Consider the following 24027-nt stretch of genomic DNA (forward strand, 5'->3'; position numbering starts at 1 on the left):
CATAAAAAGCACCTTTCGTTTGTTCCACACAACCGAAGCCGGCTTTTCCCTCCTAATTTTCTTCTATTGACTTTTATTCTCACCAGAGAAATTCAATGGCTAAGCGTTGGACGGACCGTAATGACTTCCTGTACGAAATAACCCAATAATAACTAATAGAGGGAAGGAAAAGTCGTCCGAAATTAGAGTTCATGTGTATTATTTCTGTGGCCCGAGACAGTTCAATTAATCAACATTTTATAAGCATGAATAACTCATTACCGGAGCCACACAAGGGAACAGAGTCTGGTGTGTGAAATCATGTAATATTGTGCAAAACCGTGCAGGCAGCGACTCAGACGAACTAAATATTAGCTTCCAGTGAAAATGTCACCGTGACTGTGTCGTTGCCACCGACATCGACTTGGTAAAACATCTGCGCATGAATCAAAATCTGTACTTGAGTCAGAAATTCAATTCAGGGGCCTGTCTCCACGCGTTACAATGCATTGTGATATGATTAAGTGTGATAGAATTGTTGTAAACACTTTTATTATTACGTTATTTCCAGCGGACAGGATTCTGGCCCCCGGTTGCAGGACGGGGGGGATGTTGGCATCAATAAGAGAGACAGATGTAAATTAAAATGGACTCCTGCACATTGTAATAATCATGATAGAAACCTTTTTAGATGATTGAGCACATTTCGTTCGGACAGATATTGGTGCAATCTTATTTTATTAGGAGTAAAAGAGACATAAGTCAACTCAAATTAAGCCTTTGAAACCGGCCCATTCTTTATCCGTAACGCTGTGCCGCTGTAGTTCATACACTGAGTGTGTGGTGTCTTCGGTAATTGATTTCGACCATGCAGAGCTGCTGGTGAGTGAAGAATACTGATAGATTCCTAATGGCAGTGGTACAGCTGGATGTAAAGTGAATTCTTCACAGGAATCACAGGCATTTAAGAGCCGCATTTTAAAACGACACACTTTGAATATATCCAGAGGGAAGTCAATGTGTTTTACAATAGCTGTGTTTAAAAATTCACAACTATAGTTTCATAATGTATATGTGAAACATCACTCCTTGGCATACGAGTAGACATTAACCTTTAATCAACCTAACAGACTGAGATTATTACAGATTTATTACAGATCGTTGACTTTGTATTTCGAAGGAGGTGACAAGGATTCACTTGTTTTCGTTTGCATCTGTCCGTCAGTCAGCAGGATCACCCCAAAGCTACTGATTCCCATGAAACTCCGTGAAGGGACGGGACATCACCCAAGGAAGAAGACTAATGGATTTTGGAGAGGATCCGGATAAATGGGCCAATCCAGGAATTTAAGACCCAGACTTGGACGTTAGCCTCGGCTGGGAAACGCGCCCTTCGAGTTCAACAATAGAAAAGTCTCTTCCAATTAACAGTGTAAAATTCGGTGATCAAATGGACGATGATCCATGTGACAAAGGAAGCTAACAACTCATTTTAAGTGGGTAACACACTTAGTGCAAGTAGTCAATTAGTCCTTGTCAATCATATCAATTTGTTAATTCGTGATACATTTAAATCACAACATGTGACACATCTAAAAAAAACTAATTTAATTGTATTAGTTTTGTGTTTTCAATTATTAGTTGGACAAAACAAGTCCGGGACACTGGGCTGTTGGAAAATAATACTCAGCAGACTAACTGATATGAGAAGCCATGAAGATAAAACTTGAGTCGCACTCATACATTATAAATGTTTGTATAGTGTTTATGTACCTTAATGGACAAAGCCCTTAACGACGCCCCTCTCATCCACACATCCACACAAACAGAGCTGCCATGCATCAGGAGAACTGCGATTCAGTGTCTTGCTCAAGGAAATGTAGACAGTGGGGGAATCAAACCACCAACCCTGTGATAAATGGATGAACATCACCTCCTGACTCTATATTTAACTGTGCGTCTGTGCTCATGAGTAACACCGGTTTAACTGTACTTGTCATAATTTACCTGGCGTAGCGATGAGAGAGAGAAATGTAAAAGCGACTGCGTTGCCTTGATAATATTTGCAATATACGGCTCAGTCGAAACTAAAGTGCATTAAATCTCATCTGTATTTCATCTCCAACGTGAGCTGGTTGAAATGACTGGTATAATGGGGCCGTAATGTCACATCCACACAACTATTTCACTCGCAGACATCAATCTGTATCTACTTAACGCATGATGTGATCGTTCCCACTTTATTGTGTACGGGGCGTCGGCATTGCTCAGCACGACCGGTGCCTCGCTCGGCGATAATTCGGTACTTACTGAAAGAGGAGGGAAGAGTTACGCTCGCACTTTGCAACCCCCGAATCGGAAATGGCTTTGACCTTTTGATAAAAAAAGGCTGCTTGTCAAAAGACTTCTATCGCTCTCAAAAGAATCGGGGGGGTTGGATTGTATCAATTATTCCACAGAACTGACTTCCTATTAGATGACATAATTTTCCATCCCCAGAATTGCAAAAATAGACGTGTCAATTGTCATGTCTTTATGGCTCTTGGGGCCAAACTGCTCATGATCTCTCATTAGTTTCCTGGTTTGAATACGAGAGGATAAAAAAAAAAATCCTTTAAAGTTGTATTATTCAAAAGTGGATTTCTCTGACAATGGAGACGTGCTATGGAAATTTAACAGCATCCAAATGTAACAGGCCCGGCGGCTGAGCGCTCGTATAAATCCAACAAACACAGTTTTGTCTTCAGGCTAGTGGGACTCGGTTTCTGGTTTTCTGGCCAAAAGGACGAGCATGTTTAATTAAATCCTACATAAAAAAAATTTAGTTTAGCTCTTTAAATTCATTCGTTATGATTTCCGCCGGTAGCCTGCTGCCACGCTGAAGCGGTGCCAGTAACCAAAATGTGCTTGTCCCTGTTTAATGTCTTTGGACACCAGTGGAAACTACGAGGCATCTCCTCTTGTCTTTCTATACTTTGTCAGAAGTTCCTCGTGCAGATCCCCAGCTCACACGTTTTCAAATCATCTGTGGCTTTCAGACATGACAGGACTTGATCCTGAAGAACTGCCAGATGGCTGCAGGAGCCATGGTTTTCATTTCCCTCCCCTCCCCTCCCCTCCCCTCCCTGCTGGAGTGGCTGTTGACACTTGCCAGAGGGTGTAATAGTGCAATTAGCACTCCTACTGCAACTGCTAGTGACAGTGTCACAGCAAATAGCCGTCGTAATGTGACATTTAACAGAAAAAGAACGCAAATGATATCATGATCCTGACCTTTTTCGAGCGTTGTGGAAATAGAAACAGTACCGTGACGATAACCAGTCCCAGTTCGCTGCGATTCAACAGCTCCAAACTGGAAAAGCAGTTGTTCCTTAGAAGTGAAAAACGGTCTCAACCACTAAATAAGTTCAAAGAAATAACAGCAACTGTCTAATGGGCTGCGAGAACTTTTCTACATCGATCAACAACTTAATGTCAAATCGTGTTAAGCTTGGTTTTTAGCACTCGAGCTCCAGCTCTACACGCTCTTCCCCCCCCCACCGGCGTTTGAAAGCTGATCTATGTGTGTTTGCTGTTTTAAGTGGCGAGCTCCTGTGTGGTGTTCTGGAGTTAATACACTTTGTGTGAAGTTGGGTAAAGTCTTAAAGGGCTTCTCGCGTCATTAGTTTTAACAAGAACTGATTAAAGGTTGTTGTTGGGTTCACAGAAAAAAGGGTAAATAACCACACGTTTGTAGGACCTGTAGGCCTGTACCTGGAATCGTCATTGTTCGTTATTAAAGACAAATTACAAAGCAAAGTTTTAATGACCTGCCAGATTTTTAGAATGGGTTCCATTGAGACTGTCAGGGTGAAAGAAGAAACCCACATTTTGATATGGATCTGCACCCAATTTCACGTAATCATGAATATCAACCCCTAAATATGTCAGATTTTGTTGAGAAATCAACAAAAATGCTGCAAAAGATCCTATATCGCAATGAAAGTTAAAGGACTTCCTGGATCTGCAGCGAAATGTAATGGTTCCCACCCCGACCTGTTCCTCCCACCACGTTTTGTGGAGATCCATCCAGTATCCAGCATCTATCCTGCATCCTAATAAACATAATCTCCTCGGCGGAGGTAAAAGCGAAATAACCAAGCTAATATGTGCTAATTAGCACCAACTGATTGAAGATGTGCAGCCAAAACAAAAGCCAGAGGCGATGCTGTGAGCTGACGATCCAGCAGCTCTGAGCAGAAGCCAGGAGACAACGTTACCCTGACACCTGACTCTGAAGCTGTCTAGTTATCAGGCACTAAAGAAAGCCAATAACTGCATGAATTCATAGAATCACCCGATCGCATGTCATAACAAATTGCGTTTCACATACCTCAACACAACAGTGACATTTTTATGTGTTGTAGTAAGACTCGTCCTGGAGATACACTATATACACTGCGGTATTATAAAATGAACTGATGAGCTCTGAACGTTATGGCCTCTTGTGCCTGGTTGTAATGTTGGTCCCTCACATGCCGCTGTTCCAACTCAATGTGCAATATGTGTCTGGCAGGATAATCAATGTCATTTGCTTCATCTGCAAGTGGTCATCATGTTTTTGGCTCATTGCTTTATACGACCATGTGGCGATGCAGTAAAGTGCTGCAACAATTATTTTCATAAATGATCATGGATTGTTTTTATCTGATTAAACCACTAACCAGGGGGAGGTCTTCACTTCAGCTCAATCAACTGCAGAACATCCAGAGACACTTAGATAGAATTGATTACTTGCTCTATACTGTAACACATGATGGGTGATATTCACCTTAGAAATCCGACGGGATGGTGAGTTTCCTACACTTCATTCCTCACGACGACATTGTGAGCATGTTGGTAGTTTTCTCTGTTTGGCAGCGGCTGTTATTCTCCCTGTATCTGTCCCAGCTGAACAGTTTCTCACTGCAGCTTGACACAACCTTATCTGCACAGTTTTTATTGCAGTTTTATTTCTGTTGTTGCTGCTTCTTATTCCTCGGGAAACGTCCTCACTCATAATACCTCCTGACTTCCCCCCCCCCCAGCCAGGGACACAGCTGTCACCAGGCGACTAGTATATTCACTCTTAATGTTTCCTTATAGTTAATATGACAGGATGCAATTATGCGGCAATAGCATATGCAAGCAACTTAATCCAATCAACGTCTACACTTAATCAGACGATAATCAGACTGAACACAGAAAAACATACTTCACAACAATAGCACCACATGTAAACTTCTCAGACTCGCGGGGGGGTCACTCCGAGTAGCAAACTTTAGGCGGTGCTAATCTATTCTACAGCGATGGCCTCCGTGGGTGGCTGTGGCTGCTGCCTGATTCCAGAAAAATCACGATGCCTATAGGGCACTATTAAAAAATATGTGATCTTCACAAATGTCTGTGCTCCCTCCTGAAAACCACACTTTAATAATTCAAACATTTGCAGAGAAAGAGCCGGAGCCTCGTGAAATTAAAATGAATGTGACAACGAGAGGGGAAGAAATAAATATACAGTATATTTTCAGCAGAAAGAAGCAAAAGGATGAAGGCGTTACAAAGTCATGAACTATAGATCATTCTGTGGAATAGATTTAATACTACATGATTCTGAAGATACTGGCAACTTAAGAAATATTGCATATTATAAATATGCATGTACATACTGTGGCACAACAGGGAATAGACAATATCTGCCTGATGAAAAACAAAGTATATAACAAGCAATTTATAACAAACTGTCAGAAAATAGTTTTTAAAGACACAGAATCAGCAAATCCTGGAGATCGAGGGATTGATCTACAGAGGCAATCTGTAGATGATCAAATAAGTTTCAGAATAATGTAGATTGTGATATTTATTGGGTATGGAAGTCTGTGGTATGAACCTAAATATGAGCAGAATATATCCCCTTTAAAAACCTGTTTTCACATTACTTTAGCATCTGATTGAAATATGCACCATCTGGAGTCAAATGGATCAAATATGAAAATTGTTGCTGATTATTTTCCTACTGATCGATTCATCTGTTCCTGCACTGTGTCACAGGTTCACAGCCCTAAGGTGCAGGAATCAAGGAACTTTAATATCCAGTGAGCTGTTGTTTCGTTTTAATTACACTAAGTCTGTGTTGTGCAGTCATGTCATGATAGTTATTCCCTCTCAGTTTCTGCACCTTCTCCTTTGTGTTTGTGTGTGTGTGCAGTCACAGAGACCGTGGCAGAATAAGACGATGGGGTGTTTTCGACAGAACAAGTGAAGGTGGGTGGTTTGATGCTACTGTTATCAGAGGATGAAGAATACAGCGGCTGCCAAAGCCTGCAGTAAAAGGGAGAGGGGGGCTGGTATAGGAGATTATAAAATTCAATTTAGGGCAACAGAGGGGGTGGATCTTTTATATAAGGTGCCACTGAGCTGTTTCCCCCCCATTTTCCGTCTGAGGCACAAACACACACTCATGCATATACTTTAAAAAAGAATCTTCTGTTCACTCTCGTATTGTTTTTGTTGTGATTTCCAGTAAAACAGAAGATCCCTGTTTGTCTTCGCTGCAGGCCCAGACCGGGCTGCAGAGGCAGCTAATAATACTCCACTCACCGCGGTTTGTGTTGAGTATGCATGACTGTATCACTGCATGTACGATAGGGAGGAGCGCCCCCGGGTACAGAGCGACGTTTACAACATTCCACTACATGCATCCTCATCCACCATGGGAGGAGTTCTTTTGAGGATGACCCAGCAATCGCGGCGCTGAGATAGAGAAAAGAGGCTGTTGCAGAGGATAAGTGGAAATACTCCACCACCGAGGGCTGTGCCGGCATTGTCGTCTGAGCAGCCGCATTCGGGAAACGGTGAAAAACAAGCACGTTTTCAGATCTCCTTCTTTCGTCAGAAACATTAATCTCACCCTCATTAGGCCCCCGCCTGCCACTTCATTAATAGCGTTTGAGTGATCGTCTGACAGGCGCAGCGTGATCTTGCTCCCGCTCCCGTGAGTTTTGAAAACAGTAATAGAAAGCATTCTATTAACCGTAAAAAAAAACTCTTAATAATTCAGCCTTTTTAAAAACCCCTATCTTGTTTGATCACAGAAATGATGACTTCAATAATTTAGTTCCGGGGAGGATTTCATGATGCACACATTAAAAGCCGCTGCAAGGAGGAATTTGGGGAGAGAAGGATGAGAAAAGGGAAAAGCAGCCGAGCAGATGACTTCACAGGAACCTGGAATATGAGACCTACAGTGTATTCATTAAGATCCCTGTGTCTGCGGTGTGCGCCTGCTTGCACTTAAGCTCTTAATGGTTCCCTTAAACTGATGAGGTAAAGGGGAGAGGGAGCGGAAAATGAAAGTGTTCTTCTAAATGGTTTTTGGAGGAATGCCTGTCAAGTGGAACGGGACTGGAGGGGGAAATTAGCCAGGGGACATGCAAAGTGAGCGCCGCGGCTGGCTGTGACATCCTTCTCTCTCCGAAGCTGTCGGAAGGAGAGGAGGGCGAGGGAGGAGCGGGAGGGAGGGGGGGGCAGCACAGTATCTACTTGATGCAGGGAGCGCTTGAGGAAAGGACCACAGAGAGATGGGCGAAGTGGCAAATCTGTCTTTTTATGTGTCCCGCAAGAGGCCGCCGCAGCCTCCGTTTCCCAGCGCGGACGTCTCAGCCCGGCTTTGTGATTGTTTTTGGCCATGAACCTATTTCCGTATGTTTACTAGTCCTTCCAGGGTTGGATTTCGACCGTCTCTGATACTTAATTCAGCCCGTTGAAGATTTGAATCGTCAGTCGGAGACCGAGAGTTCTTTTATGGGGATATTTTCGTGTCCCAGAAGTAGCTTCAGAGCGAGTGCTTCTCAATTCCACGCTGCCCTCCAGGGGTGACATCGTTCCACTGTGTCAGGTCGTCATGTCTGCGTGGGGAAGATGTCTGCCACCGGGTGCAGGCTGCTGCAGACCTGGGCCAGTGCTGATTAATAATGAGTGTAGTCTGTGGGCCGCTGCCTCTATAACAAGCCTCAACACATTACACAACATTAAACACACGTTCGTCAAATTCCCTTTTGTTCCTTTATTCATATCTACGAGTGCAGCCTTTGTCATTACGGGGCCACGGAAGTAAAGTGAAACTAAACTGCTTCCCCGACGTCACTGCGGTGGAAACATCTGCTTGGATTTAGTTCAGAGATGCACCAACTAAAAGCACTTTGGTTGAGGTAATGGAAAGATTGTGTTTTTTCGTGAAATGTAACTAAAAACTTTTTCTGTTTTAAACTAAACCCACAATCTTGCTGTCAGAGTTGATACATTAAGTCTCTACATGCTTTAGATTCTACAAGCGCATTTTAAATGACGAGAAGAAATATAAAACTAAAGAAATATATTTCTTGATAGGTTCAGTATCAAAATATTTCTGACTTTTATGTTTATTATCATGATTGAATACATACAGTCACAAGTACAGTATGTTCTTAGTTTAGAAAATGGTGTCGGGCAAATTTGTGTTATTTTGCATGAACTATGACTAAACTACGCAACCTCTTGTGTTGTGTATGTAGGTGATCTTTACTTTAAATGTTTGTAGCCAGAAAACGTAAGGAAACATGACCCAGAGGCAGTAAGAAACTCTTCATTCTAAGGCCATTAGTCACATTGCAACCTCAAAAGAACCTGACCTCACTCAGCCACTGCAACTACCAGTCCCCTAAACATGTCTGATCAAGATCCATGAAAGATTCCCAGAGAAATGGTTTCAAAATGTAAAAAACATCCTTCCACCAAGTTATTTTATAATCCGTCCTCTAGTTTTCAAGTGCTCCTGCGAACAAAAAAAATGCAAAGGTGATGAGATGTGCCCAGCGTCTAAAAAGTCGGTATTTAATGAGAAAAAAAAATCTGGGAACATAAAGGATCCACAAAGGCTTGGGAATTCATTGAAGGACTTGTGACATAAAAAAAGCGTTTGAAGAACAATTCCCGCTCTGAATACATTCTCTATTCAAGATTGATTCTCAGTTTAATAAAAAGAGAAGATGGCGCTAATCTTCCGGCTGCTACTCCACTGCCCTCTGTGCCAAACCATTCCGTCATGTTTCAAGTCGACTGAAATGCAAAAACGAAATCAGGTCACTGTCACCGTCTGTGTGGGGGAGAAGACAGCTTTGTATTCGCAGATAACAGCAATAATGAAATCACAGCGTAACGGTCACGTGCTCTCGCTGCCACCACGGGCTGAGCGTCCTCTGCTAAACCAAAGTGGTTTCACACCCTCTGGCGTAAGAGGGTGGGGGTACGGTCAGGTGGATGGGGGGTTGGGGTGAGCGGCAAGACTCCATCATTACCCACAACTTTGTCTGGACGCTGCTGTTGACATGAAACAGACTGTGGACTGAGTTGCCGTCTTTCGCCTAATCAGAGCCGCCTCAAACGTCTTTGAAGATTGACGACACTACTACACTATTGATGATTTGAATTCATTATTCTTCCACTTTTAATTATGTGAGGCACGATAACAATTGGCGCTCTGGCGATATTACAATGTTGCACTCTTTTAAATCTCACTTTTAGTCACTAAAAATAATGAATCGTTCGAGACCCGCCAACATATAAAGAATTTAATTAATTGCGTTAACGTCGGATGTGGATTAGCCTGAGCTGAGGGCTTTGCTGTTATTTTGGGACGAGTTTCTTCATCCGTCTGTTGTTCTTTTCTCCACGTGAAGATATTGTAGCTGACAGGAAATTCCCAGTGACCCCGACGCAACGCAGCACGTCCCATTCAACTGCGTGCATTTCCATTCGGTGTAATGTGATGTGAATGCAGCACTCGGGAAAGGATTTAGGTGATCTCGGCAAACTCCCGGCAGACCTTCGTCTTCATCTTCCACCAATAATAACTAAATAACGACACCTGCGTGGGTTTGCAGGGGCTGTTAAGTTTCCAGCCTTTAAGCCTCTAACAACCAAAGTGAAAGAGACAGTGAACTGATCAAACTGTTTTCCCGCTGAGCTCTGACACCATTCTGTGCCGATACCTCGCTAAATCCGAGCCACAGCGGGGTGATCGCATTGTGTCGTCTTTTGTTCTCCGACGTTTGCCATCCGCGGGGACCGCCGCCGCTGCACAGAGCCGTAATGAAAGGCATAACCAGCTGTGCCGGCCAGCGAAATGCCACTTTCATCAAAGTACGACAGGCCGATGCCAGTTTGTCAATTATTTAACGCCTGAAATCAGCCACAGTGTAGAACGCCAACGCCCTATGAACAAACTGCTGCAACACACCCGTCAGTGATGCTGACAGGGAGATTGTTTTAGACATAATGAGATTTGGATTATTGTTATGTAGCTATAGAGACAATTCTCTGACGTCGTGTGCTACAGAAATATCTCCAGTTTCGTGGGGGAAATCAGAACAACACTTTTGTTGTGCAGCGAACGGCAAACACCAAGTGTATCGGTGCCAGATGTGTGACGAACACAGCAGGAACAAGACTGAGCTAAGGCTGAGGTCTGTCAACCTTTTCTTCGATAAGTTTGTTTCTTAAACCAATGTCGATTCCCACTTATGCAGTTAAGATCCCACCTTATCGAAGAAAAGGTTGACAGACCCAGCCTTAGCTCAGTCTGTGTCTTTGTGTCTTTTTTCAGAAGAAAAAAGACACAAAACACATCAGTGTTGTGTTTTTACCCAACTAGTTTGGACCGTAAATACACAAAGGATCAGGGATTGAAGAGAAAACATGGAAGGCACATTTACGCCATGGGACGTATTAGGGATCAAAGTCAAACTTACAACCCTGGCTCCAAAAACTGAAAATATTGGCCTTGATAAATCCCAGTTAACAGTCTAGGAGCCAACATATCACCAGTTATTTTGTTCTTTTTTTCATGAACAGTACAAAAACACCCATTTTCTTTCTGAGGGAACAACGCAGCTGCGTTTTCAAGCTCTGGACAGCAGCTCGGAACTGGGCACATGTCACTGAACATGCTCAGGAACGTGGTCGTGAATTGAATGCATATGTATATGAGAATTTCTGAGAGGAGCCAAACCTCTCTGCATAAAGAGCCTCCTAATTGGCACTAGATTTAACACTGGATTGGACCTTTGAAGTGCACCTTCACTCTAAGAGCAAACCTTCGAGCTGCTCCTGCTTGATCAGCTGCTGCCTCACTAACGCGTAGGAATACAGATACAGTTTCCTGTCTGTCACTGAGGCACATGAAAAAATACATTTTTCCTCCAGTTGCACATTGTGAAACCTCAGAAATGGATTTGATGTCAAATACTGTTCTTCACCGTCGCTTTTTTGAAATTGCACATAAACACAATCTTCACAATCCCAATAATTACACTATTACTCTGAATGGTTGCACTTATCATGTAAGTAGACTAGTTTTATGATTTACACAGAAATGATATGAAACAGTAATAAAAAAATAAAAAGGAAACCGAAAGGAGAACCTGACAGGTGCATGCGCTCTAATCCTCCTCGACTCTCAGACTGACCCCACGCACACACTTCAGTGGCAAACTTGGCATAAAGAAGCAACTAGGATATTAGCATCCCCCAAAAATAACTTTACATCAGCAGCTCGGGATTTCATCAGATGTCCCAAAAACCCAAATGTGAGTTTGTCCTTGAGGGAACAATTATCCAGCTTGCAAAATGGCTGCCAAACAAGGGAACATGTCCAACATGTTCGCACATCTCCGAGAACAGCATCCCTTCAGTCAGGCTGCGTCCAAATTCATTAATTTAAACCCAAATACAAAAGAAAAACATTTAAACGACGATCACAAAATGTGCTATAATATTTATATTCAGTAACACCTGACTTACAAACACACTGACCCTGATCCAACCCCATAAAGACTTAAATAACTTATTCCTGGTGGATTCTTCTGGTAAACGAGGTACAGTAACAAAAATAATTTGTCTTGCACAATACGTATGATTTAGAAAAAGTGGCCAATTGCCTCTTGTACAAAACACTGCAACCTGACAATGATGAAATAACGTTTTAAATCCACAGTAGACTAATTACTATTCGGTGTCTGATAGTTTCCTGTATTTCTTAGTACTTTTGACATCTTTTCAAACAAAACGTCTGGCAGGCAGTGTTTTAATTAACCTTTCAAATTACTCCGGACCCTTTGGTGAAGCTGTCATATGTATGCATTGCTTTAAAGGCCATGTACCTCCTCAGATTGAACAACGACGACCTACAAATCTAAGTTTCCGTGCGGGTGATTGTAATTACCCTGGTTTATAAACGGACCCCTTATCACAGCAGAGGGGTCCGCTTGTAAGTCATATCATACATTTTTGGGATTTCCACATTACCTCACCTCTGTGCAGATTTCCATAAATCTCCCCACACAACTGGAGAGGTCGGAACTGTTCTGGAGAAACTCGCTTCAACACTGAAGAGCAAGGCTGTTTTTATCACAAAGCCTTGTCTATAATAGATTTCCAACCTTGCACTGAACAAATTAATATGTTCCGATGTTTTGGTTAATTAAAAACCTTCGAGGCAAAGCAGTTTAAGCAAAACTCTAAAGTTCACGATCAATACCGAAGCTCTCGATAGTCCTCGCTGTGAATGTTCTCTTACAACAAGCTTAATAGAGTTATGGCAACGGGGAAGTTGGCATGAGTAATAAAATGGACATTCTCAGGAAAATAAGCTTTGTGCACACAACCCCCTTCCCACAATCTCTCCACATACAAACACTGCACAGATTTCTTAAACACGAGTGAGCCATGCCATGCTGATGTGGAGTGGTGTGTGAGGTAGTTAGACAGTGTCCAATTAGTCATGGTCCCCAAGAGGAACGTTTTCTAAAGTGAAATAATTTAGATAACAAATATTACGGAGATAAATACTGAGTTGCAGAACAACTACCCACAGAGTAAAGCTTTGTAACGTGGTCCATGTTGGAGATTACCCCCCCCAGGATCAGATTGGTTCTCTTCTGGTTCCCACTTAAAGGTTGAAGAGTAATAACCTGAATAATTGGAGACATCTAACATTTGAATTCAAGCACGTCATGAACAAACAGTGCAGGAGCTTAAACTGTGCTTTAACAGTGTCTTTCTTAACAGGGTATATTTGATAAAGGATTTACCTCTCTGTTGAGCCTTTGTATTTTGATTTTGAGTTGTGATTTTTAGGTTGATGCGATGGGTCATACCTCACACTCCCTGGAGCCAGACATTGTGCAAGTGCAGGAACCAGTGCCATTGCCCAGCACCTCCAATGCTTCCGGTGTGGCAGCAGGGTTGTAGCTCATGTAATACTCTTGGAGCTGGGAGCTCAGGTTCTGCTCCGGCTCTGGACTCTTTTTGCGGCGCTTCCGTCCCACCATGGATCGCTGCTGCAGCAACCTGGTTGCACCGGGGTATCGCCGCCACAACACATAGACAACTGTCAAGATTAGGGACATGGTGAAGAAGAGCGCCACGCTGCCCACCACCACTTTGTGCAGAGTCATGTGCTCCATCTCTGGAGGTGGTATGTGAGTGGGTCGCGTGCGAGCTACTGAGTCCTTAGGGTCCTTGTTCATACGCCCTGGAAAAGTAGGATGAGGAATAGGCCGTGGTCTGAATGGTGGCAGAGGACCAAAGGTGTTGCTCGGGGGCATTGGTGGAGAGGTGCCAGTCGGGGAAAAGGTTGGTTCGGCAGTGGCTTCAGAAATGAGCTCTGACATTGGCGAGGGTGTTTCAGTCAGGACATAATCAGTTTCCTCACAGATGCCATGGCTCATTGTGGCTTCCATAATCTTTTCTCCCTGCAGATACTTTGGGCTGCTGCATATCATAGTGGTGTCTTTACTGCCCCGGAAATTCCTCAACCAAGCCACGAGAGGGCATATGCCAGTTGCACAATCCCACATGTTTCCAGCGAGGCTGATGGAGGTCAGTGAGATCCATGCTGACACTGCCTCCTGAGACACGTTGGACAGCTTGTTGGATTCCAGGTTGAGGACTTGAAGGTTGGGCAAGCAGTGAAACACAGCCGGATCCAGGATCTGGATTTCATTTCCTGACAGATCAAGTTTCTGCAGAGTGTACCAATTCCACGGGAGGCCCTGGTTAACCACCCTAATGCGATTCCACTGCAGATACAGCGATCTCAGGTTGGCTAACCTTGGAAACAGAAAAAAGTTGATCCGTGAGAACTGGTTGTGCTCCAGATGCAACTCCATCAGCTTCTGTAGGCCCAGAAAGGTGGTGCGAGTAAGAGCCTTGATTCGATTGTAGCCCAAATCAAGAAACTCCAAACTCCGGCACTCTAGGAATGCTCGAATCGGGATGTTGGAGAGACCATTGGAGCGCAGGTGTAGATTTTGTAGTTTACGTAAGCCATGGAACTGACCTGGCTGCAGGATTTCCAATTTGTTGTAGGACAAGTCCAGACTGCGCAGATTGGGTATTCCATGGAATGTCGAATTGTGTAGAGACGTGATCCTGTTGGAGCTCAGTATCAGCTCTTTAAGCCTGCGGACCCCTTGGAACGCTCGACTGTCAACGGCAGAAACCTTATTGTGGTCCAAGTAAATCCAGAGGAGCTGGCTGAGGTGAGCAAACTGATAGGGCAGCAGGGTGTGCAGTTCATTGTAGCGCAGGGAGAGGCCCTGGCAGCCGACTGAGATGTTTTCTGGAACATCTAAGAAGCCAGAGGAATCACAATGGACCGTTTTCCCCTCACATCGGCAGCTATTGGGGCAGGTGCGCTCACCGAAGCTGAACAGCAGGGGAGCCCGCAGGAGGAGGAGAAGTGGAAAGAGGAGGTGTGTCAGTCGTCCATCACACAGCAGTGGACCTACACGAGATAATGAGACAGAGAAAGAGGGGTTTAGTGAAGATCAAATCACATTCAGAGGTTTTATCTGCAAATAAGCCAGGGAAATAACCAAAATGCATTATCCTCTGTCAAATAAAAATGATTTCATGAGTTTCAATCATTGAAAGCGAAGCATTTTAATCTATACTTTGCATAACATCCTTTTTATTAGTCTGTATGTGATGACAGGTCACAACAAGGGTTTCTGAGAAAGTGTGTATTAAGTAATTCTAATGATTTGGCAGCCATGTTTCAGCTAATTGTGAGAAAGTACTTTTCTCTCTATTATGTGCAGATGCATTTTCACTTTGTCAAAGAAACATCAGGTATATGTTCTTCCTGAAAGTGAGACATGGTCTGATATTTCTCACTGCCCTTGCAGTGGCACAGTCCCAAACTCTCCATCTACAGTCCAGGGTCACTGCTGTTTCAGCTGTGCAGAGTTTTCTTCAACCTAACAAAAGCTTCCTCAAGGCTAAATATCAGCTTTTGTTCATATATCATTCTATTGTTGTTTTTTTGTAATTTGTGTTCCATTTAATTAATCATCAAACTGCAATTTACATGTCAAACACCAGTGTCTATAAATGTAAATATCTTCTGATCTGGATCAATGACAACCTTAACTTATATAAACTATATAAATACAATAACTGACAATTTGCTGATTCTTTCCGAAGGGCTTAAATCTGCACAATTCAACTTAAGGACAAAGCAGTAGGACAATGATCCCGCAGGCCTATCAGGGCCTGAGAGCAGAGAGTTGTTGAATGTCATAGTCAGCCACTTCAAGTATATCACCCTCAAATGAAAGCTGACAGTCGGCCCTCTAACCTTACAGTCTAGTTTGATTTCAAGTGTTTCATGGTGCACCACAGAGCCGGCAGCTTAAAAGATATGTCAGCACCCTGATATCTTTCGACTCCGCCATATGTCAAGGGGACACATCCCTGGACCCTGGGGCTCTCTTTTTGTTTCACTCGAAACAATGATCAGAACTATGGATATTCACCTCTACACGGACAACGCTGCTTTCAAATGCACCGGTGCCTCTTCTGAAGCATCTGTTTTGCTCTCCTGTTCAGTTTGGTGTCGGCTGCTTTTGCGGCGAAGAGCCACAGATTTGACAATTAACAATGAAGAGCTACAAAGGCACCGAGGGAGGGAGGTTGCTAATCGTGTTTGGACAGAGTGTGAAGTGGGTAAGAGCCTGAATGATAAGCAGCATTGTGTGGATGTAAAAAAAGCTGTATTTGCACCAGGGTTCTAATTGGACGTTTTTGTCTAATTGGGGAAAATTAAACTCTCTCTGATAACGCGTGCTGCCAAAGGTATGGAGTCTTTATTTCATTAATTTCATTGTGAGATAATTTTTCAGTATATCTTTCTCTATTCTTTCTACATTATTTGGATAACTTCATTGTTCAGGCCCTTTGGGAATTCTAACTCCAGAAGATATATTTTGAATCTAATTTTACGGCTCATTTAACTTTTTCTTTTAAAAGCAGACTTCAGGCCTTTTCTACAAATGTTATATATGAACAACGAACGCCTTCACCTCCCTACGATGGGTTGTCAACTAAATAAAGCCTAAGTTGTGAACAGTTGCATAATGTAAGCTGCCCGTGGACAATGTGGACAACACACACACATGTGTACAGCTTCATTTGTGAGGATAATCACTGACTAAATGTACTGTCGATGTTCCAAAGCATCACTATGGTTAGATTACCCCTCAAAACCCTTATCTTAACCTCAACGTAATACTTCAGTCGTTAAAACAAGTGTTTAACCCCCAAACTGCCCTTTGAAGAATGTCTCAACTTCCTTAATATGCCCTCACTGCCAATTTCCAAAATTGAAACAGGACCTTGCAAAAACAAGAGCAGACACACACACACACACACACACAGTGGATGTTTTGTGTATGGATGAGAAGTTGCTGCTTGACTTTGGACAAGGTTTTTAAAATGACAGTGGGGAGACTGACATGAATACCAACAGAAATGCATCATGTTAGTGGGAGAACGTCCCTGCATACAGAGACGTGTGGTATCAGTGTGGTACTAAAGATGCACGGCAGAGAGAGACCATACAGAGGCCCCGGAAAAACTGCACGAATTCACAATGCGAGCTTGTAAATTTTGCACATCACGCGCATTTTAATCTACTTATGCAGCGAGCATTCAGATTGACAAGTGCTCAGGAAGCTATAAATAAACGGTGTTGGGTAATGCCTCGTGATAACCATTAATTAGCTTCATTATGCAGCTTAAACAAACGCAGGAGGAAGAGTGAGAAAATCCCCTCATATCTGAGCGCTAACCTGAGAGGGCACGCAGACTGCAGAGCGCTTCGTTAAGCACCGTGACACTGCGGCGATTTCATGCTAAAAAAAAAGGCTGCAAACATGTTTTATTATTGCCAAAGTCAACAGGTTTTATGATTATGCCAAGTGTCTTTACAGGCAGGTTTGTTTACAGCCTGGAAATAATGAGGATCTTAATTTACAGGTGATTAAATGTTCTCTCGTCGCACATATTCCAGGTCAAGTGTTTTGCTAAAGAATTAGATGTGAGATTAAAAAAGTATTTCTCCTTCCTTTCCACACGGATGTGTTGGATCCAACCAGTGGGGGGAACAACCAGGGTCGTAATGATTCTGATACAGAGAACACAATACATGTGGAAACAATACTGAATGCAATGCTGCACAATACTCACTGCAGATGTAGCCTCTCATTACTAATTTAGCATTAAATTAAAGCCCAACATGGACAATAACCCTGAGATTGCAGAGCCTCAAATCAGCACTTTGGTTTATAAAAATGAATAAATAATTTGGAGAACTGTAGTGAATCTTCAAACAGCCACTAATATTTAAAACTACACATATTCCTGACTTAGCAAGACATATCACAAGGATTGTTGCTGTGTTGTTTTACGAGACACATAATGGACTCTTATTCAACAAATACATAATTATTGAGGTGGAACATGCTCTTCCTCCCAATGTCTAATTCAGCCTATTCATGGGTTTTTCATTTTAATCAATCACAAAACAAACCTTTGCCAGAAGTAACTCTAAAATAACAAAACCCTGCAATTTTCATTGTTTTGAAACGGAGGCTACGGGTCGTAAATGTACACACAGCGAGCGAACCGCAACCTATTAATCAAAATCATTTTATTAGAATCCAAAAATTAATATAATAAAGTAGCCAGCTGGACTTAGAGGAGTATTCGGGTTTTTGGCCGGCAGCTCTGACTATAGACAATACCAGGTATCAGACTATTGGAATATGCCAAGTTCAAAGTTTGCTAAATTGATAAATAACTTGGTTTGCGGGGGTTACACTTCCAAGCTCCTGGGTGATATTAATTAGAGTCTGTGTGCCAGTGCATGCTATTGCATAATCACACTTAAAACCTTCATGCTCAAAGTTCATGCTCATAATTAGTGGGTAGGGATATAAAAAGAGAGACAATGCTAAAAAGCCTCTCAGCAAAAAGTAGAGCGGCAGAGAGAAGTGAGGTGGTAGAGGAACTAAACGAGGTCTAGTGACTCTAAGAGTTAAGATGCACGCTATGTGGAAACGCCTGCTATAAATAAATCCCTTCAATCCTCCCAGCAATGTATTCGCCACCACTTCCATCACCTCCATTAGGTACCGAGTGATCTGGCCAAGCATCCACACAGAGCGACGCACACTCATTAGTTTTCCCTAAATGATAATCTCATTGGAGCATTTAGAGGGCTCTGTTGTGAACCCGCAGGGAGAGCTCACTGTGTCATATCATATCATGAACACTGCTCTGGCGATCCAGCGTGCGTGTTCCCTTAAACACAGAGAGGAGGACTCAGGCATATTTTATGAGTTTTTAAAATTCCGGGGGCGGTACAAACGCGATAGAAAAGACACAACATAGAGCCACTGGCGTCTCCGCATGACAGCATCGTTTATTAGCATTGGCGCAGCATGGATTTCTGCACAGACAGAGGAGTAATAACAAATCCACTGGACATGTGTACATCAGGCTCCTATGGGAGGTTTAACAGGGCGGAGAGAAGAGAGACTTTCACTTTAGTACAGATTGATTATTCCATCATTAAATGTGGTGTTAAGTGCAGACACCACTCAGGTTCTCTCCTGGTTTCATGCATCAGACGTCGTAAACACACGTTCACTAATACCCCTCCTTCCTTCAGTCGCAATTATCATAAGAAACCAATTAGAAATGAATAGATGTCCGTGTTTGTATCATCGTTATTGGAGAAAAAAAAAGGATATTTGAAAGTATAAAAACATGTCTGCATTCATGAGCAGCGCTGCTATCGGATCTCTTCCCCCTCAGAGGAGATTGGATCTCCTGCGGTAAGCCACACACATCTGTTTACCTGGCTCGCTCTTCTTAGCGGAGCATGACCAATCAGAGCCGGAGGGTTTGGAAGATTTCATATCTCGGAGACGTTAAATCCTGGAGATTTAAACTGCGCGTTGTACATCAACACACAAGTTAACCTCAGTGCAGTTATCACAGAGGAAAGATCTGCTCCAATTAAACTTTCAAGTCTTTCTCTCTTAGTTTGTTTCTTCTCTTAGTTTAAGATCCTGTTGCAGATATTAGACTTCGGAGGGTCAAGCCTGTGTCTAAACTCCTAATTCACTCTCCCTGTTCAGTCCGTGCTCCAATAACGAGGCTGGAATGGAAATTGAATGTGAAGTTAAAGCTTTATAAATAAATAACGCTAGATTAAACCCCATTTTAAAAGGGTACTCCACCATTTAACACCGCATGCATAAAACATAGTTGGACAGTTTAAGCCAACCAGTCGAGTTACATCACTTGAGAATTTTTAAAAGATACGAGTAGCTCGCTCTGAAAGCCACAAAAAGCTCTGCTACTTTAATGCTTTTAATGCTGCAGTGGTTTCTCATGAAGAATGTGAAATTAGTGCACTTCCCTTTTAGAAGAATATTATATTTAAAAATCCTCCCAGTGTGGAGCAGCACTCTGAGAGGGACAGGATGTGTAGACGTGTCTCAGAGCTTTTTATTCTATTGTGTGCAAGACTTCACCACAATTTGATGATGCAATTGCAGCTGATAAATATCAATTAAAGAACAGACTCTGTGCTTCAGTACCCCCTCCCCCAGGCTCAACGACTCACCAACTGGGACACGTTAGCCAAACTTGGACTCAAATGTTCCGACTAAAATAGGCTCGCAAATGCAGAAAAACGGCGCAAGACAAATGATTATTTTATTCCGAAAATATATCCTTTCGCCAATTACCTCAGCCGAGGTCAGATTCCGACGGCGACCTCTGTGAGATCTCATAGAAGTGAGACTGCTTCCTCCCCCCCCCCCAGAGGACAGAGTGGGCCCTGGCAGGCCCAGCAGAGTCAGCTGTCGTCCTCCTTGGCGGCGCGACAAGTTGATATTTCATTTGAATGCACCGAGCTCAGAGCACTGATGCAAAGGCTATTACCCAGAGTGCCCGAGTGGGTTGGCCAACGGCGCCGGGGCCGCACGCTGGGGCACTTCAAAGAAATGAGGAGTGCGCTGGAAAACAAAGTATATCTACTATTTCTTATTAAATGGTCGACTGTAGCGCAGGTTATACACATTAAACAGGATGGCGTTTCCTTCGTGGCAGATTTTCAAGGTTATTGACTGCCTGAAAAATCTGATTAAGCTTTTACAAGTCTTTTTTTTTTGTTATTCCTTTCTATTCCTTGCCACTGCATAATAAAGATTATCGAACAAACTTAAATATATTTATGAGAGTAAGATATGTGAGGACTTGGACGCCTTACCAATAAACTACTCATACAATCATTGGCTTCTATTTTATTCATTTCAATATGTTTATCCATTTTAAATCTCTAAACTTCTTTTATAATGAATTTTTAACTGTTTTAAATTGTGCTTTTAGATTTGTAGAAGAGTTTTTCTTTCAAATATCACCTTGAATGTTCCCTCGGTTTAAAAACAGTGCTTTACAATCAAACTACCTGGTATAACAGTATTATATATCTACTCATATATCGACCTTTATGATTCAGACAGACACTTATATTCCCTTCGACCCCTTCCTCCTTCCTCCTGCCGTCCCCTCCTCTCCTCTCCTGTCGTCCTCCCTGACGCGGGCGCCAAGGGTTTTAAAGTGTGTGATGTGTGACTAAGCTTAGGCAAGCGGAATTCTAGGGCACAGCAGCATGTGTGATATATTACATTATTGAGTGTGTTCACTCAGATTTAAGGCACATAAAATTAAAAATATTTTCAGGGGCACGGGAGTGTGTGTGACATATCACCAGTCGCAGGGAGCATCGCACAACCCTGATTAATTGAACACGCAAGCATTACAATATTGAAATGAAGTACCTTTGTACACACTTAAAACCCATTATTTTTATGCCCATTAATTTGAAAATTGGAGTCTGCTGTGATTTCAACTCGCAGGAAACAGTATAAAGCGGCTGATTTATGATAAAAGCTTATTTTACTACTACTGGAACTGCACATACATGCAGGGAGAAGAGGGTAAACACACACCGCACAGCAGCAGCCAGATCTATGGAAAGCGGAGCTCGGCTGGGGTGGCACCGCACCATTAATGGCAAAATACGGCTTGAATGGAGAAGTATCTATTAAAAGTTGAAATGAAACGAGTGGTCGATTCTGTTAGCTCGGTTACTCCATCTGGATTTGTGAGCGATGCGTGTCGAAGGGAGCACGTGACCGACTCGAGCATTACAGCGAGAGAGAGAGAGGGGGAATGAAGACGGACGGCTCGCTCTCACAAAGCTACTCTGGGGCCACTTTATAGGAAAAAGAGAAAAAACGGGGCCTAAATTATTACCACTTAAAAACCTAACGGCTTGATTAGGTGTATGGATCCGTTAAAGTCTGAGCATCAAGCCGGTCGATGCGATTAGCATCGTATGGAACGGAATTCTTATTTATCCACGAGACGAAGTGCCTGTAACGTACATGAGCGTCTCACAGTGAGCGCAGTGCAGCTCACCCTGTCCACTGATTGGATCGTCTAACACTCACTTAAACTGATGCCACTGAGAGTATCTGATTCTGATTGGCTGGCAGGTGTAGTAACCATATAGTATAACCAGTTATATTCTCATTTATGTGTTGAACATGGCTCATAACGCCACCTAGTGTTCCAAACTGTTGGACCTTGCAGGGCCGATGCTAACAGAGTGAACCGTCCGCGTCATGACATTTAAATACATATTAAAAAGTTAACATCCTGTAATCAAAAGGTGATTGGTTGGTTTTAGGGTTAGGGTTAGGTTAAGTTTAGGGTTATAATTAGGTTCATGTTCGTGTTAGAATTTGGTTTAGGGTTAAAATGAGGTTTAGGTTGGGGTTAGCATTATGTCTAGGTTAGGGTTAGAACGAGGGTAGGGTTATGGTCAGGGTTAGGCATTTAGTTGTGATGGTTAATGTTAGGTGAAGGGGCTAGGTATTGCTTTATGCTAATGAGTGTCCTCGCTAAGATAGAAGTATAAACGTGTGTGTGTGGCGGGGGGAAGTGGGGCTTAGCATATCTTTAAATTTCTAATGTGTTCGTGTGAATCTAGAATCCACTAAAGTTGGGTTAGGAAAGATAGGACTGCTACACTCAGCCATGTTATCTGCAGTAAAGCCAAGAGGCCGTGGGGTCTGCTGCGGGGGGGGGGGGGAGAGAGGGAGAGTGGAAATGTTCCATCGTGTAATAAAGCAAAAGGGAGACGCCTCAGGTTGGTGTGTGACATGGAGATAGAGAGACCCCACCTCGTGAAACACACTCCTTTCTGTGTAAATGTAGATGGTGCATAAGAATTCGAGGAGCAGGGGTTCACCCACAGCCCGGGGACTATATTTTATTAAAGTAAAAACAGAAAAATAAGCCAAGGTAAGTTTTATATGAGTATATCTGACATATTTTGACTTTGAGGCTCAGGGCGGTATCACCCACAAGGTGTAGTTTAGAGTTTTAACTGTTAATTCTCTCAGATGTCTTTATCCAATTGGCTGCAGATGATGATTACTTTCATTATTAGTGATGAGTAGATGTTTCCCAGCTGAAGGTGACACTTGTTTGTTTCGTCTGACCAGTGAAGAAATTACATTTACACAGAAATAAAGGAGAGAACAGCAAACAAGCCCTCAGTCCTAATTAGGTGTAAACAGATGTTTGCTATTTTTTCTGTTCAACAAGTGAATCATTCATCGTCTCCCTGTTTATTATTAAGTCACAGCAAAACCAAACGATGAGTAATCGGCTAATTGTTCACATCATATCTCAGGCAAATAACGACACTAATAAATAAACAGTTTTATATCCCAGTAGTAGAAATCACACTCTCTACTTGTCAACGGAGTAATATATAATTAGCGAGGAGCTGGTTTTTGATGTCTACATTTTTTACACCAGCAGTTTTTTGTGTGTGGCCATGGAGGCCGCCTGCTGTGGAAGGAGGCAGAACTCTAATGAAAAGTGTTGGATGGAAGTTCACTTGGAAAAAGTAACTTTTCAGAGGAGCTTCAGTCTGAACATGCTCGTCTGCTGCCCACACAGGCACCTTAAAATACATGTGCATTCAATTAACTGCACTAAATTAGAAATAACAGCCCTAACACCACGGCTGTGTTTTAGATCATTAAAACTTTAATTATGTTTTCGATCTGACATGACGTTTGTGCTTGATGATATTATTAATTAATTATATTAGTATAAAAAAGCAAATGGTGATTTAGATGGACGACACGACAGCTCCCTAATCCGATAAAGAAAGAGGTAAAACATCACGATCGACACCTGAGACTGACTCGAGACCGTCACATGATCACAGCTGAGCAAACTGTGGCTCCAGATGACGTCAACAACACAAGACACATCGTGTATCTTTATATCCAGTCCATGATAAAGATACACCAAGCTAACTACTCACAAACTAACCACAGCAGAAACCGTTAAGGCAGATGACATTAAAGAAGTCTGCCTTTTAGCTGTTATATCTACTTTAGTTGTCATTTGTTAGTTTTATTCATCACAATCAACGTAAAGAGGAACATGTCAATTCCCTGAACTCACACAGCAGTGAACTGCATGAGGGAGATAGTTTGCTTCTCCTAAAATCACTCACATCAGCCTTCACACCCACAGCGCTTAACA

The 24027-nt window shown here is 42.7% G+C and overlaps 1 protein-coding gene across 2 annotated transcripts in view; it reads right to left on the reverse strand.

Moving 5' to 3' along the window:
• The window catches only part of lrrtm4l1 (leucine rich repeat transmembrane neuronal 4 like 1), a 40261-nt gene that overhangs the window by 10488 nt on the left and 5746 nt on the right, over window positions 1-24027 (reverse strand). Inside the window, exon 2 of one of the 2 annotated variants that reach the window (XR_004698879.2) lies at window positions 13125-14821. Coding sequence is in view for 1 of the 2 variants with exons in the window: in XM_035184593.2 (XP_035040484.1) it covers window positions 13191-14821 (1631 nt within the window). In the remaining variant the exon portion in view is untranslated. The remainder of the gene's footprint in view (window positions 1-13124; window positions 14822-24027) is intronic. The other variant, XM_035184593.2, reaches the window with a different exon arrangement.

Source organism: Hippoglossus stenolepis, chromosome 18 (genome assembly GCF_022539355.2).
Source record: "Hippoglossus stenolepis isolate QCI-W04-F060 chromosome 18, HSTE1.2, whole genome shotgun sequence".
NCBI classification, from domain to species: domain Eukaryota; kingdom Metazoa; phylum Chordata; class Actinopteri; order Pleuronectiformes; family Pleuronectidae; genus Hippoglossus; species Hippoglossus stenolepis.